The 13,721-nt window shown below is 46.6% G+C and overlaps 1 protein-coding gene across 2 annotated transcripts in view; it reads left to right on the forward strand.

Annotated features, from left to right (window-relative positions):
• Positions 1-13,721, forward strand: part of LOC120954013 (mediator of RNA polymerase II transcription subunit 13) — a 50,496-nt gene that overhangs the window by 12,574 nt on the left and 24,201 nt on the right. For both annotated transcript variants that reach the window (XM_049607034.1, XM_040374525.2), the window contains exon 2: positions 4,866-5,205. In XM_049607034.1, the coding sequence (XP_049462991.1) occupies positions 4,866-5,205 (340 nt within the window). The remainder of the gene's footprint in view (positions 1-4,865; positions 5,206-13,721) is intronic.

Here is a 13,721-nt window from a genome sequence, read left to right on the forward strand (position 1 = left end):
TATGTTAACACCTTCTCACCCAACTTCTGCCCCGGAACCGCGGGTTTTCGCAACGCCAGTCGTTACTCATTTGTCGGTCGCTCCCGGCTGCTGCTGCTGCTTCTCGCAAAACACTAGCCAAACCCGCGCACAAGAGCCAAACGGTCGGTCGTGTGTAAACAGGGTTGATTTGGTCGAACGCGGAGTGTTTGTGTGCCTAGCGGCATATGCTGTGTTCTTCGGCGCTTCTTACGTCAAAACTCGCTTTTGGTCGCTTTGCGTCGTTTACACACATATACACTTCCCGGTTGTAGCTGGGGTTGGGAGTGGGAGCGAGGAGCAGCTTTACAGTTACGTGCAAACTGCTCGCAATACTTTGAAATGTGTTGATGCTGTGAGGTGGCATCGGTTTCGTCCATTTCATCGAGCGTAGAGTGTAGAGATGTTAATGTAGAGGGCGCTTGGCGTGGATCGCTGTGCCTGTGCACGATCTCTCCACTTCACCATCTCCACGGCTCTCACGTTGCTTTTTATGCTTTCTCTCTGCGACGTTGTGTACGTAAAAATGACATTAAAAAAACGTCACACGGCACACAGCAGTCGCCTCTATTATCATCGTTTCATCGTTTGCGCGTGCCGTCACACGACAGGCAGACCGGGTGTAGACCCTTCATATATATACACACCACACCACCACTACCACATCATCGTCAGGGCACGATCGATTTAACTCTCGCTCCTCCCCCATCCCCCACGCCAACCAAAAACCCCCACAGGGTAAGAAATTTCACAACCCCGCAAAGCATAAACGCGCATCCCGCGCGCACACCAACACAAACGCCGCTGCTGCTATGGCTTTGTGTGCGTGACAGCTTGCAGCACTGTTTATAATTTTGACATTTCGAAGAGACTTTCGAGCGCGGGGACTCTCTTTCACTCTCATTCCTGTTTGCTTGCTCTCTCTCTCTCCCTCTTGGTGGCTGTGTTGCGTGTTCGTGGGGGTAACATTGGGGGGTTGGTTTGGTTGCGCGAACAACAACCGCGTGAGGGGCGGCGACGAGAGAGATTGCAAAGCAGCAGCAACAACTACCCCCTTAGATTGGCCGAGCGCGCGCGTGACGTTTGTCTCTCGTGTCCTCGATTTGCGCGCTTGTGCCCTAGTATTTGTCTGTGTGTGTGGTGCCTCCGCCGTTCTCTCTCCACACCGCTGTACGGGAAGGGAATTCCTTCGTGTCTTTCTCGCGGCTTCCCCACCCTCAAAAAAAAAAAAAAACGGTCAGCATCGATCGACGGATTTTGTATTTTGCGCCCTCTCTCCCCTTTTGTGCCGGTGCTATGGAGGCATTTTGTTGCTGTTGTTGCTGTGGCCTCTTGATGAAAAAAATGCTTTTTGCCGATCGACAGATGGAGAAGGTCCGAAACGGGGATCAGTGTTACCTGTTCCCGTAAAGGAGTAGGGCCCTAGACACCCAGGGAGAGAACAGGGGGAAAAGGGATGCCACAGTGTGCCACCGCTTACACCAGTTTTGCGCCATTCGCAACCGATACTCGCGGTGCCTTCCTCTTCTGTTACGCTTCGCTGCTACAACAACATCATGCACTGGTGTGGTGGTGAGCTCTTGGTGTGTTGGTGCATCTCTCTTTTTTTGCACTCTTCCAGCACAGCTTGCGGCGGGGTTGTGTGTGCCCTTCCGCACCGGGGGGTGGGACTGACCACCGTGAATACATCATACGCTCTGCCCCCTCCAAAACGGTTGTCCTTCACCGGACCACTCAAAGGCAAGTAGTGTAGTGGGCAAGGACCAACAACACCAGCGCAGAACATAATGCAAACTACACTCTGACCCCTCTGTGCGCGTGCAACCATTTACCAAATTTTAAGTTTCCATATGCTCTTGTACGAGTGCACGGAGCAGCATTAAAGTGTTGCTGTTGGCAGATTGGCGACTGTTTTGGATGTTTTGTGAAGGTTTTTCGCTATAGTGAGAAGCCCCACCAACTGGGGAATCATGTGTGTTGGGGTTGCAAACTCTATGGTGAAAGTTTTTGTTTTGCTTTCTTTCTCCTAGTTATACGTAAATTACACACATACCTATGGTGGGTTTGTGTGTTCGGTGTCACTATGGGGGAATGCCAGTGTGCCTTCGGTGTCCAGTGCCGCACTTTTGTGACACTGTTTTTGGGACCCTTTCCGTTTTAAGTTCGTAGGCAGAAATTTCAGCCTGTCAGCTGTTTGCATTGTATAGCAGTATTTTGCATTGTATTTTATCGCTTCTGCTTCTGCATGAAGATTTTACGAGTGTTTTGAGTATTCGTCAAGTCTCGAGAAAGCTCGTTTGAGTAAAAGTTTTCACTCGTTCTGTTAAAAAGTGATGCTCAAAATTGGTTATAAAAAAATGCTATGAGACCACCTGGACTACACACACTTTGATTCTCTATTGCATCACCTGATCTCTTTAATGCACCTTGGGATAAATGTAAACAAACCCGTGTTTTCGAGCAGGTACTCGAATCTAATTCTAGCTTTGTGACTAGAATAATCTAGACTGAAAATTGCAGGCTAGTTTTTTTGTGTGGTTTTGTATGGAGTGTTTACATGATTTCATCCTCCAACTGTCAAACTCCATACGAAAAAAAAACTAACTAGAATCGTGAAGGCCCGCTTTATTAGAAAGAATCAGTATTGATTATTGATTAACTGAATGGACGGGTGGCCAAGTGCGCCATAAAAACCACAACAAAGAAATGCGGGGTTTTACGCAACTACTAAGAGTTTGTTTGTGGGTCATTGTGCACAAACTTCATTTTTGTCATGCCAATAGGTGAAAAGAACACAGCAAATGCTTTCATTTAAAGGCACAACATTAGTACACAGTATCAGCATCTTTGTTTGACGATAGAATGCTATGTTTCTGATACCATGTGTCTTTGTTGCAACATTGCACGATGACTGAAACATGGGATACATTCAATTTTGTAATATTCAAGTGACAAAATTGTCATATGTTCTGACCATTGTCATCCGTTTTTATAATATTTACATTATGTGTTTGTGACGTCATATGAGAGAATTAGTACAATATTTTCTGAAGATGCTATTTAATATGTGATATCAACTAACCCTTTACTTTTTACTTTTTATGTTACTGAACTTCTGCTACACACCCTGCTCGTCGTACAGGGCATGTAGGCGAAGATTCATTTAAACGACTCAACTATGTCGTTTTGTTTTCAAACGCTGGAATCGCTCTTGCTCACCAAACCATACGACAATAAAAAAAGCACTGTACACCTCTCGCGGTACACCACACACCGGGCCCGGTCGTGTCGGTGTTTGTGTCCGCGGCAGCCGGATTTAGGCCTCTCCGGTTTCCATTACCGCCGGTAACATATTCCCACTTCACAAGAGGAACACACAGACACACATGACGTTCGAATGCACGTGTGCATTCGGTTGCGACCCAACACATCGCGTCGTTGCCCTGTCCCAGCATACTGCCGTGTGCCGCACGGTTGTATATGTTCGCTCTATGTATTTTTCAATTTTCGTCAGACTGGCTGGCTTCTCATTTGTACAGTGCATGTTTCGTAGAGGTATGGTTGCAGCTAGATGCGGTGGGGGAGCGCAGTTGGTCCGCGACAATCCATGAGGCGCGCAGCGCTCATGTTGTGGGTGGTTTTGTTGGTGTATATAAACAACGTTAAGCATTCAATCACCACCACCGCCGCCACCGTCCGCACATTACGTGAGCTTTCCTCACTGCTTGCCCATTTTATTTACCTTCATTCGCGCTGCGGCTGCTCTTTCTCTCTCTCTCTTTGGCGATGGTTCATGTTTGTTTGCTGCTGCCCCTTTGTGGGGAGTGTGTTGCGTTCTCGTCATGCACAACAAAACTAGGAGGGGGAGCAGCATAGAAAGAAAGATGGACAGGAAAAAGAGAGTACTTTAAGAAGGGGATCATGATGTGATGATGATGATGATGGTGATGATCAGGGTAGTGTCGGATTTCTTCTCCGATTGAAAGTGGAACAGGCAGCAATGGCGAGTAGTAGGGGGGATTAAGAGGGCCAGTGCTCTATTTGATCTAAAAAGTTAGGCAGTACCAGCAGTGGTGGGGATTAATTAAACGTCACAGTCACTTGGGCCGGATGGTTAAATGGAGGAGATTTCTCTGAGCACTCTGTAGATGCCGATTGAGGCAGTTTCTTCATGATAATTTAATGTAAAAGATGTACTTGAAAGTGACGTTGATGAGTGCAAATATTTATTCTAAATTAAAACCTTATTCAATATATGTTTTTAAAACAGAAATGAAAAAGAATGTAACAAATGACTGCTCTAACCACCCTACAAAGGAGCTTATCTAAATTTCACATTTATAAATGCTCGATTGGTGATGTGAATAACAAGTAACAAGATTACGTGAATACGTTAAATGACCGTTAAACGCAGCTGCTTGAAATTAAAACGCTCTCAGCAAGACAAAACACAAGAACATGTGAACTCAACATGTGATTGTCTAACTCTGGTTACTAAAGAGAACTATTGCTCCGGAACCATAGTTCCGGAGAAGCGCCCCGGATCACATAGCCCAAGTATGAAAGCTGGATGAAATGCGAGCGATGGAATGTATAGGCTTGGAATTCATCCATCATTCATTAGACTGCTGGTGGCTTTTTCTTAACGAATAACCAAACAAACTGAAGATAAATGGATTCATCTAGTTCCGCTGTAAATAGACGCAGCAACGAGCACTATTCCCATTCAACGAGCATCGTTGTCTTTTTATGTCTTTTTAAGTTACTGCTCCATTATCGCTGATTAACTAACGTTTCTAATTCTCTCTTTCTCTCTCTCTCTCTCATTCCCTTTCTCCCTCCGACAGACCGACCTCTGCGGCATCAGATGGCGTCAGCTGGTTCTCGGTGAGCGGCCGAACGCGGCCGGCGATCCGCTCGACGATCCGGTCGTGCGCTCCTACTCGAAATGTCTCGCCGTCGACATACTGTGCGTGTGGCGGAGGGTGGTCGCCCCCAAGCCGAAACCGAAGCCGGACCCGGACCCGAGCAGCATGTTCGACATGAGCATACCGGGCACCGGTAACAGTGGGTCCGTCGTCCATCCGCCCCTCTCGCTGACCGCCGCCAAGGAGCTGTGGATCTTCTGGTACGGCGAGGAACCGGACCTAACCGATCTGGTCGCGCCCGAGCTGCTCAATTCATCCGGTAAGTAAAACGCAGGCAATGCGCGGAAGGTTTGGTGCGACTATTGTGCGACAGATTATTGATATTTTAATGTTAACTGTCCCACACACACTAACTCACAGAACGGTAGGGCAAATATTTAAAATGCCGTGTGGACGCGGAGGTCAAAACAACCATGTCAACCAAGTGTTGCTGTGCGCGCGCGCCCGCGACATGTACAAAGCATCCATCCGCGATTCCACCAGCATCAACGTTGAGTGTCTAATACAGTTTTTTTTACTTCTTCCACGTTTCGCTCGGTTCCGTTCCCGCAGGCCGCTCAAGGTTAACTGGTTTTCTTGTAATAAGCTGTGTGTTTTTTTTTTGCTTCTTGTCCTGCTTGCTGTTTACTTCATTTTTGCGCTCGCCAAACTCTCCAACGGCCGGTCGCGGCGGGCTGTGTGTGCTCCTTTGCATCCGGGCGCGGCGCGACGATGCGAAAGGATCGCGCTGCGGTGTGCGAAGGAGTAGCAGCCCTGCGAAAGCCAAGAGACATCGGGACAGAGTAGTAGTAGGGGCTTCGATTTTCTTTTTTTTGTTGGCAGGGCTAGTTGTGGTTGTGTGCACCACTTCCGAATGATTAAAACATGCCGTTCGTGCAAGGGGAACCAAGTCTTTTTTGGTGGTGATGGTGCTGCTGTGTTTGGTTTCGCTGGCGCGTACTACTCGCTTATATAGCATAACTTTTTTTTATTTTTTTTGTTTCTCCTCGTCCTTGTGAGTGTGAGTTTTATTTTGCTTGGTCTTTTTTGGCGAGCAAAAACGCTTCAATTCGATGCTTAATCAATCAATCTGCTGCAAGGCATAAACGAAGCGCTTTTTTGCCACGAATACTTCAGTCGGACATTGGACCTGGAGCTCCCCGCGAATGGTTGATTTGGGTGGAACAAAGTGAAGCACACAATTTAGTTTTATGTTATCAGGTGCATCGTTGTGCTTTTATTATTATGAATGATGCTTTGAAGCGTTGAAGTAATTTGGCCAGTGTGGCATCATCTGATACAACTTTGTTAAGATCTCACGTTCCTCGTTTATGGGTGACAGATTGATTTTATTGGGAGCACTGACCAAGTTACTCTTGATTGGTTATTTCGGATAATTAATACTAGTTTTTTGATTATCCAACATGTCTAAAAATGGCTTTTATAAGTGCCAAGAATCGGGAGCAAGACTATATACTACGTTACGTTTCACGTTTATTTTCAAGATTCTAGAGCAATCTTCTTATTGTAACCTTGAGACCTGGAGAAACCAACTTTGAGCTTATCTTAATGTTTCCAAAATCATATCTAAACACAATTAGGACCTAATGAAGCGTTACATCTATTTATTTGAAAACATTTTGGTTATCATAACTCCGGGTTCGTGATCATATGTGGACCAAAAACGCTCAAAAACGCTGTTTAATTCTCAACAAGAATATTTAGTAAAAAAAAGATTATTTACTCAAATACTGTATGTCCACGTATGACTCGTATTCCAGCAGATGTTCGGACATCATAATAGAGCTGCAAAATTCCTCATTACTCCAGATCCTCATCTGATATCAGAACCAATTAAAGATTTGTGAAATCATTACCGGTTTTGTATTTCTGTACAACGGAAGTGCCATTATCACCAAGCAATATCCCTAAAAGCCATCGACTGCAAAGACTCTCAACGGCAGTGTTGTGCATCCCGACAAGTCGATCTCCGCTAACGACATGCACGGGCTTTTAGGGTTCTGTGGTTCTTCCGCGCTCGGGACCAAACGAAATCCTCTACGCTCATATCGTCCGACACGCGCGTTTCTCAACCGCAACAAAGTGCGTACCAAAGGCTGCTTCAGAAACTCGATTAAAAATCCGATACCCAAGCGGCTCTCTCTCTCTCGCGGGCACAAAAACCTCAAACGAACTCAAGCGCCGAACGGGAGGGAACGCCGGGGATGATTGGGTGGTGGTTAGTTTTTCTTCCGCTTGCTGTTCCCTTGAGCTGTGGCTTTGGCAGTTATGCGTACGAGCCGCCGTGTGTGTGTGACGAGTTCGTTAAACCTCTCGTCGAGTTTTATGCCAAGTCCTATGGTGCTCTCTCACCGTGTCTCGTTCGCTTAGCTGACGATGTACGGATGTATATGGCGTGGGAAAAGCGTCTATCATCAGCAGACCGGCGGCCGGTTAGCACCGGGCTTTTTGCTCTCAATCCGTTCGTGCGCTGCACACTTCAAGTCCGAATTCAATCCACCAGTACCTCAACGGGTCGTGTGCAGCCCGTGAAGGGTTCGTCTGTGTGGTGCCGCTCGGGGACGCTGCTGCTGCACAACGACAATCGCGTCTGGTGGCGCTGGTTTAAATTCCTGCCGCCGAACAATCGCGCTTCGGTACGCTGCGAAGGGAGACAAAATAGCGCGCACATACAAAAACGCTGCCTCTATCTATTCTCTATCCGCTTGGTGTCGTGATGGGTGTTCGGCGGCCCGTTAGTCTCGGAAGGGTGCCGTTACGACCACTTGACTACACTATTCGCCTGCAACGAGAGGCAACGAGAGAAGGGGAGGGCTCCGATTGGGTTTGAATTTATGCTTCCAGCCAACCAACCAACACGCCAGCAACGCTAAACGATCCCACACACCTCCACAAGGAAGGCAACATTTTATGAGCTTTCGAAGGATTGATTTTTTTTTTGCTTCTCTCTTCAGATCCGATCCCTAATGTCCGCATTGTTTCCGCCTGTGAGAGACTTACCAAAAGACTTTTTCTGCTGCCTGCCTGCTGGAAGCTTTCAGACGGCGCACGGCGAGGCAATGCTGGAACTGCTGCCGGCTAGCCACTTCCTCTTTGACGCACGTTTTTCGGTCGAGCCTCGGTCGAGCTCGGTTCCAAAGGTCTCTTTCCTGTGCCCGTAGGTTTTGGTATGTGTTAGCGCGCGCGAATATTCCCTCTAGAAACCGGTTTTCTAAAAAGCGAAATCACCCCGAAAAAGCAACCACAAATCGTTCGTTCTCTCTTTCTTTCTCTCTCTCTCTGTCTCTCTATATCTCTCTCATTCTTTCTCTCGCAGTTGATTTAGAATGTACGTACCGGGGGTCTGGTTTGGTGCGGAACTATCTACATAATGTTCAAAACTTTTTCACCTCTATGGCGCATTTTGTCTGCCCAGTGCCTTAACAGCAATAGAGGAGAAAGGGGCAGGCAAACTGTGGGCAACTTCTCCCGAGCGGTGATCGGGGAGCAAAATTATGACCCCACGCTGTTATTATGCTAAAGGCGCAGAGAGAAGTGTTGGAGAAGGTACACTGCCCCATGGTGAGATGCTGTCCATTTTCACGCTTACCGAGTACTTCCGGGAGCGAGTGGCCAGCACATCCGGATTTGATGGGCTGACGAAGAACAGAGATAGAGAGATCGGAGCGTGGAGGGAAATCGAACTCCAAGCCAAAGAAGAAAAGCCTAGAGAGATGATCTAGATTTTGAAGATTTGCAAAAATCCAATATCTCTCTTAGACATTGGCATCGAACTTCCAAACGTATCGTCTGCGCTTAAAGGTAAATGAGTAGTTACGCGTGAGCTTAAACGTGTTATTAAAATGGAGATTCGTCGATACAACTGCAAAACTGCTAGCAGACAAGCTACGGTCCAGCTGAGTTCCCCCTGAATAGCGGGCATTCGATGTACATCCTCTGCGGAAATCAATGTTGCAGGACGCCAAGCTTCAACAAAGCTTCCTTGAACAAGATGGTTCTGAATTCAGGTTGAATCCTCTCCCAAACCTTTGGGATACGTTGCGGAGGATAAAAACCAGGGATTATTCGCTTTACGCTGCAGCATCCTACGGACACATGCACAAACGTCCATGCAAATCTCCGTTGCCACATCCGAACGAGTTGCCAGAAGACCGGGCTCATCTTTCATTATCACTAACAGTAAATCTTCATCATCGTATGTTTTGGGATGGTGGAACGAGCCCGGTGGTAATATGATCGTTTAACGAACCACCCCTGTCATCATCGGCAGAGAAAAGCCTGCAGGCTTAAAAAGGACCTTCCCATCGTATCGTACACCTTTTTGCATCGTATCGTTGCAGAACGGATAGGAAGCATGAAATTCGCCCCGGTAGACGTTCTGATTATAGTTGGGACGCTTTTTTGCTCGACCCGTTTGAGATTCTGGTTGCAATTCCCGTACTCCACTGGGGGCCACTTCAATGTGTCCCACCCGCTTGTACGGTGAACGGAATTGGTTGGACGGGGTTTTTTTTAAGGCACAGATGTCTACCAAAGAGCCTAGCACCAGAGGTCCTCATGCTAGGTAATAAAAGCATACGGTCAACACCGATACCTAACGTCACTCATTGGAGAGCTGGTACGCGTTGACTGGGAATGGGAACGGTACATGTGATACGACCATCGTATAACGTCAATCGCAACGAAGGTGCTTTGACGGAAAGGCACCCGCAGCTTAGCCAGACATTCATTTCCTACTTGATGATGACGTTTCCTACACCTGGTGGTTGGGTCGTGGTGCTACCATACATCTAGTTGATGGCTTGCTTGGGAAATAGGAGCTCACGGGCAAGCTATGGATGATGAAGGAAAAATAGAGGTAAACTGTCAACTGGGGGAAATGGTTGTACATTTTCTAATCTCACTTGAACTTTGTTGAGTTGAAGTTTGGAGTTGAGAGCACAGTGTCTCTGTATGATGATGATGTTGTTCAGGAATATTTAATTTTGAGCCTGAGTATCATCTCGGGATTGATGGGAATGGTTATTGAAATGTCTTTCGAAACTCCAAAAATGACATCCACCATGCACCAACTTCTAGAAGCAACAAGTAGCTCTCGCTTTCTCGCGCACGGTAGATGTCATAAAATTATATCGAGCCATGGAAATCTGTTCCGGAGCTGTCGCTTTTCCATTTCCATCCCGTTGCTCATTGCATGTGACATTTGTGTTTATGACGTAGGAAGGAAGAAGTAGAGAAGAAATTACCATAGCTTCTGAGAGAGAGGAGGCCCCCTTGCGAGACCTGGTGGGCACGGCCAAGCAAGCAATTAATCGTACTGCAAACGCTTGGAAAAACACACTATTGGGTGGCAGCGATAGGCAGGGTAGTGCCATGGATCGACCCAGCTAAGCAAAAAAGAAAAGGTGAAGGCTGCTAGGATAGGAGACGGCGACCTTTATGTTTGCGTTTGCAAGCCACCCGTTACTTCATGCCTCGCAGAGCCTTCGCTCCAGCTGTGCTGTTGTTGTGAGTGTGTGTGCGTGGGTCGTAGAGTTTCCTCTTTCGTGTATATAGATATTACCCAACGTTAATATCTTCACTTCAACGAGGAGTTTGCGCTCCCTGGACCGAATCTGAGAGCAAAAGAAGAAGAAAAAAAACCCGAACATAACGCCTCCAAACTGTGTGCCAGTGACAGGTTGCTGCTGTCGCGTGTGTGCGGTTTTGATGGTTACGCAAAAAGCGATTTGCTGTATTGATCGATTCTCCGCTGTTTCTTCCCTTTATTTGTTCGAAGATTGTTCTTCGCGCTAATGCTTACTTCCAGGATCTGTACATTGGTTGTGTGTGCTGCCTAATCGCACAAACAAATACGGAGGAAATGATAAAATAATCCTCGCAAACAGCCGAGGAAAAACGCGACATTAGGTTGGGAAGGATGCAGGAAGTAGGCGCCACGTGCGGTTGACATTTAACCGGTGTGGGAAGAAGTTTTTCATCAAATGTCAAGGTTGTTCCAGCGCTGGGGGGCGAAATATCCTGAGCACCGATGTTAGGCCAACGTTTGCGTGCCAGTTTGTTTTGGAGTTTGGAGTTTGGAGTTTGGAGATCCTAGGACATTAAAAGAAAATTACATCTTGTAGCTTATCTGAATCACTTTTCAGATGCATCTTTGCCATTAATATCCTTAACATAATTGTGCAACTGACACGCAAACGTGTGATAAGAATAAGGCTTTTTAGACATTCCTCCAGACGAACTACGATTGAGCGTCCCGATAAGCAAGCCCTCCTGTCCAGATCCTTTTGCTATAGAAAGAGAAGTACAGGAGCAGAGAGCGAGAGAGTCAACCCCGTGGGAGAACTTTGTGTTTGTTTCTTTTCGCTTTGGTCGTTGAAGGGGACAGGCAGGCATGCAGGCCTATTATCGTGCGCGCATGTCCACCGGAAAACCATCCGAATACGACCGAAAACGTCATCCATCTCCCGCGGAGTACTTCGCGTTAGTGTGTGTGGTGAGTTTGTATGGGTACAACGCACAGCTCTATCGAGTACGATTTAACGATCCGTTTTATGCCGGAACGCTTAGAATGGACAATAAATACACTCTACACATCAGTGTGTATGTGTGTGGTGATGTGTAACAATGTGCGACCATCACCTCTTTTCTCACTCACTTCGGAGTTTCGCTCTCTTTGGGGAGGTAAGTTTTACCGGTTAAGGGCCTTTTTTTTTGGTTGGTTGAGTTCTCCTTTCCAATCGGCGGACGTCCCTTTTTGATGCGATGGTGCACTTTTGCTCGTGGGAAACGTGGGAAACGAGAGTTTCTCGTCCTCCGCACAGAGAGAGAGAGAGAGCGAGAGAGCGCAATGGCATAGGCGATAGGCCTAATCGAGTTTCGGCAATCTTCGTCTCTGTCTCTCTGTGTCATATTCCGCTCGCCCAAAGGAGGAATACACTCATCGAAACATGAAGTTACCGGTGAACTTGTCCCGTACCGACAACCTTTCCTTCTGCCTCTCGCTGTGGATGTCGCTAGATGCCGGCTTCATGTCCAAGTGAGAGAAGGTCCTTGTTTTGGAGAATGGAGGGAATGAGCACAATGTAGTGTGTGTTTCTGTTTGTTGGAGGATGAGGAAGTCACCGTGGGCCGTGGCAACAAATCAATCGTGGTTTTTCAGTACGCGCTGCTTTACAATTCCTCTCTCTCTCTCTGTTTTTCTATCATTCTCTCCCTCCCTGATTTATTCCCGAAAGTCCTTGACATTTCCAGAAAATTCATCCCGAACGTAGACTAACGACGACACAAAGTTTCGTTGGTGGATCGGCTTCGAAATGTCTCCCCCATATGCCTTCGTTTTTCATTTCATACTTCCTGAAGTACGAATTTTTGCCTTCAGCATGAAGCTATGTAGTTTAGAGAATATGGTTGCGCACCGAAGGGGACTCACACCCACAACATCCTCACAACCATAAGACAAACCCTTGGCCGCCGCCTTGCCGTCTCATCATCATTATTACCAAACTGCAAAGAGGTAGGGAACACGATTGCCCCGAACGGTATATGGTAATGGTTGTGTACCGGTATGGTGGTTTGCCCCGTTTCGCAGTTGCAGAACCGAAAGGCTTTTGACTACATGGAAAACGCAAAGCGTCCGAAAAATGGTATCGATTTTTCCTCCATGCGTCGTGCTAGAACCGAACGCGGGGGAGCGACGGTTTTTGAATTTTAGTTAGGGGCCTTCGCTATAAAATAGAGCTATTCGGTTAGCAAGAGGTGTAGTTTCCCTTGCATACGTACGTTTTTATTGTTTACAGTGTTTGCTAGCGGAATTATAAAATTGAAAAAGATAAATCGTTAGAAGAATCTTCACCGGATCGCCTTGTTAAGACAGAGTGTTCTTCGATTTATTGCAGCGAAAGTAAACAAACAAACGCTACCTACAACACACCATCGGGGCTGGGAGGAGGTTACTTGTGATGCATGACCCTGTTAGGGTAGAATAAATTTACACATCCCATGTTTGTGTGTACTCTTGCAAAACGACACTGGCGAAGCGGAGCTTGGACGATGCGGAATGGAGGTGATTACCCTCCTTTTTTGCATATCGAAGAAGCTGCTTTTGTTTTGCTTTGAACAATGGAACCCTCATGGTTCGTTAGAATGAAAGCCTTCAATCTGTAAAATGAAGCAATAACACACACAAAAAAAAAAAAACGCATAATACACACGCTTGCAACCGACCGATTGTTGCTGTGTGTACGTCTGTGGAGCGTTTCGTTAACGCATTATGCTGTTGGTGGTGGTGGTGCCTTTCTTGCCTTGAAGTGTATGTTGCACAGAGCGTCGTAGTAGAGAGGGTGAACACCATTTGTTATGCTCTTTTTGGTTGGAGCGGTGCAATTGAGGTTAAAAGTAATCACATTTTTTATAAGAAACCCCTCAACAATACGGATTGTAGTGTAAAAATATAGGGTTTTTCGTATAATCTGTAATCTGCGGGTTCTTCGAACTGGATTTAGTCCTTCGAACCGGATTTGGTCCTTCGAACCGGATTTGGTCCTTCGAACCGGATTTAGTCTTTCGAACCGGATTTGGTCCTTCGAACCTGATGAAAGAATGATTGGATTTTACAGCAATGATTTATTTCAAAACACAACAGATACCAACATTATAATGTTTAAAAACAGAAAATACGCCAACGAAAACCAACACGGCGTAATAGCCGCTACTGGGCGCAGGAAATTTAATATTTCTTTCGTCACTCAATCGAATCAAACAGCTAACATACCT

Source organism: Anopheles coluzzii, chromosome 2 (genome assembly GCF_943734685.1).
Source record: "Anopheles coluzzii chromosome 2, AcolN3, whole genome shotgun sequence".
Classification (NCBI taxonomy): domain Eukaryota; kingdom Metazoa; phylum Arthropoda; class Insecta; order Diptera; family Culicidae; genus Anopheles; species Anopheles coluzzii.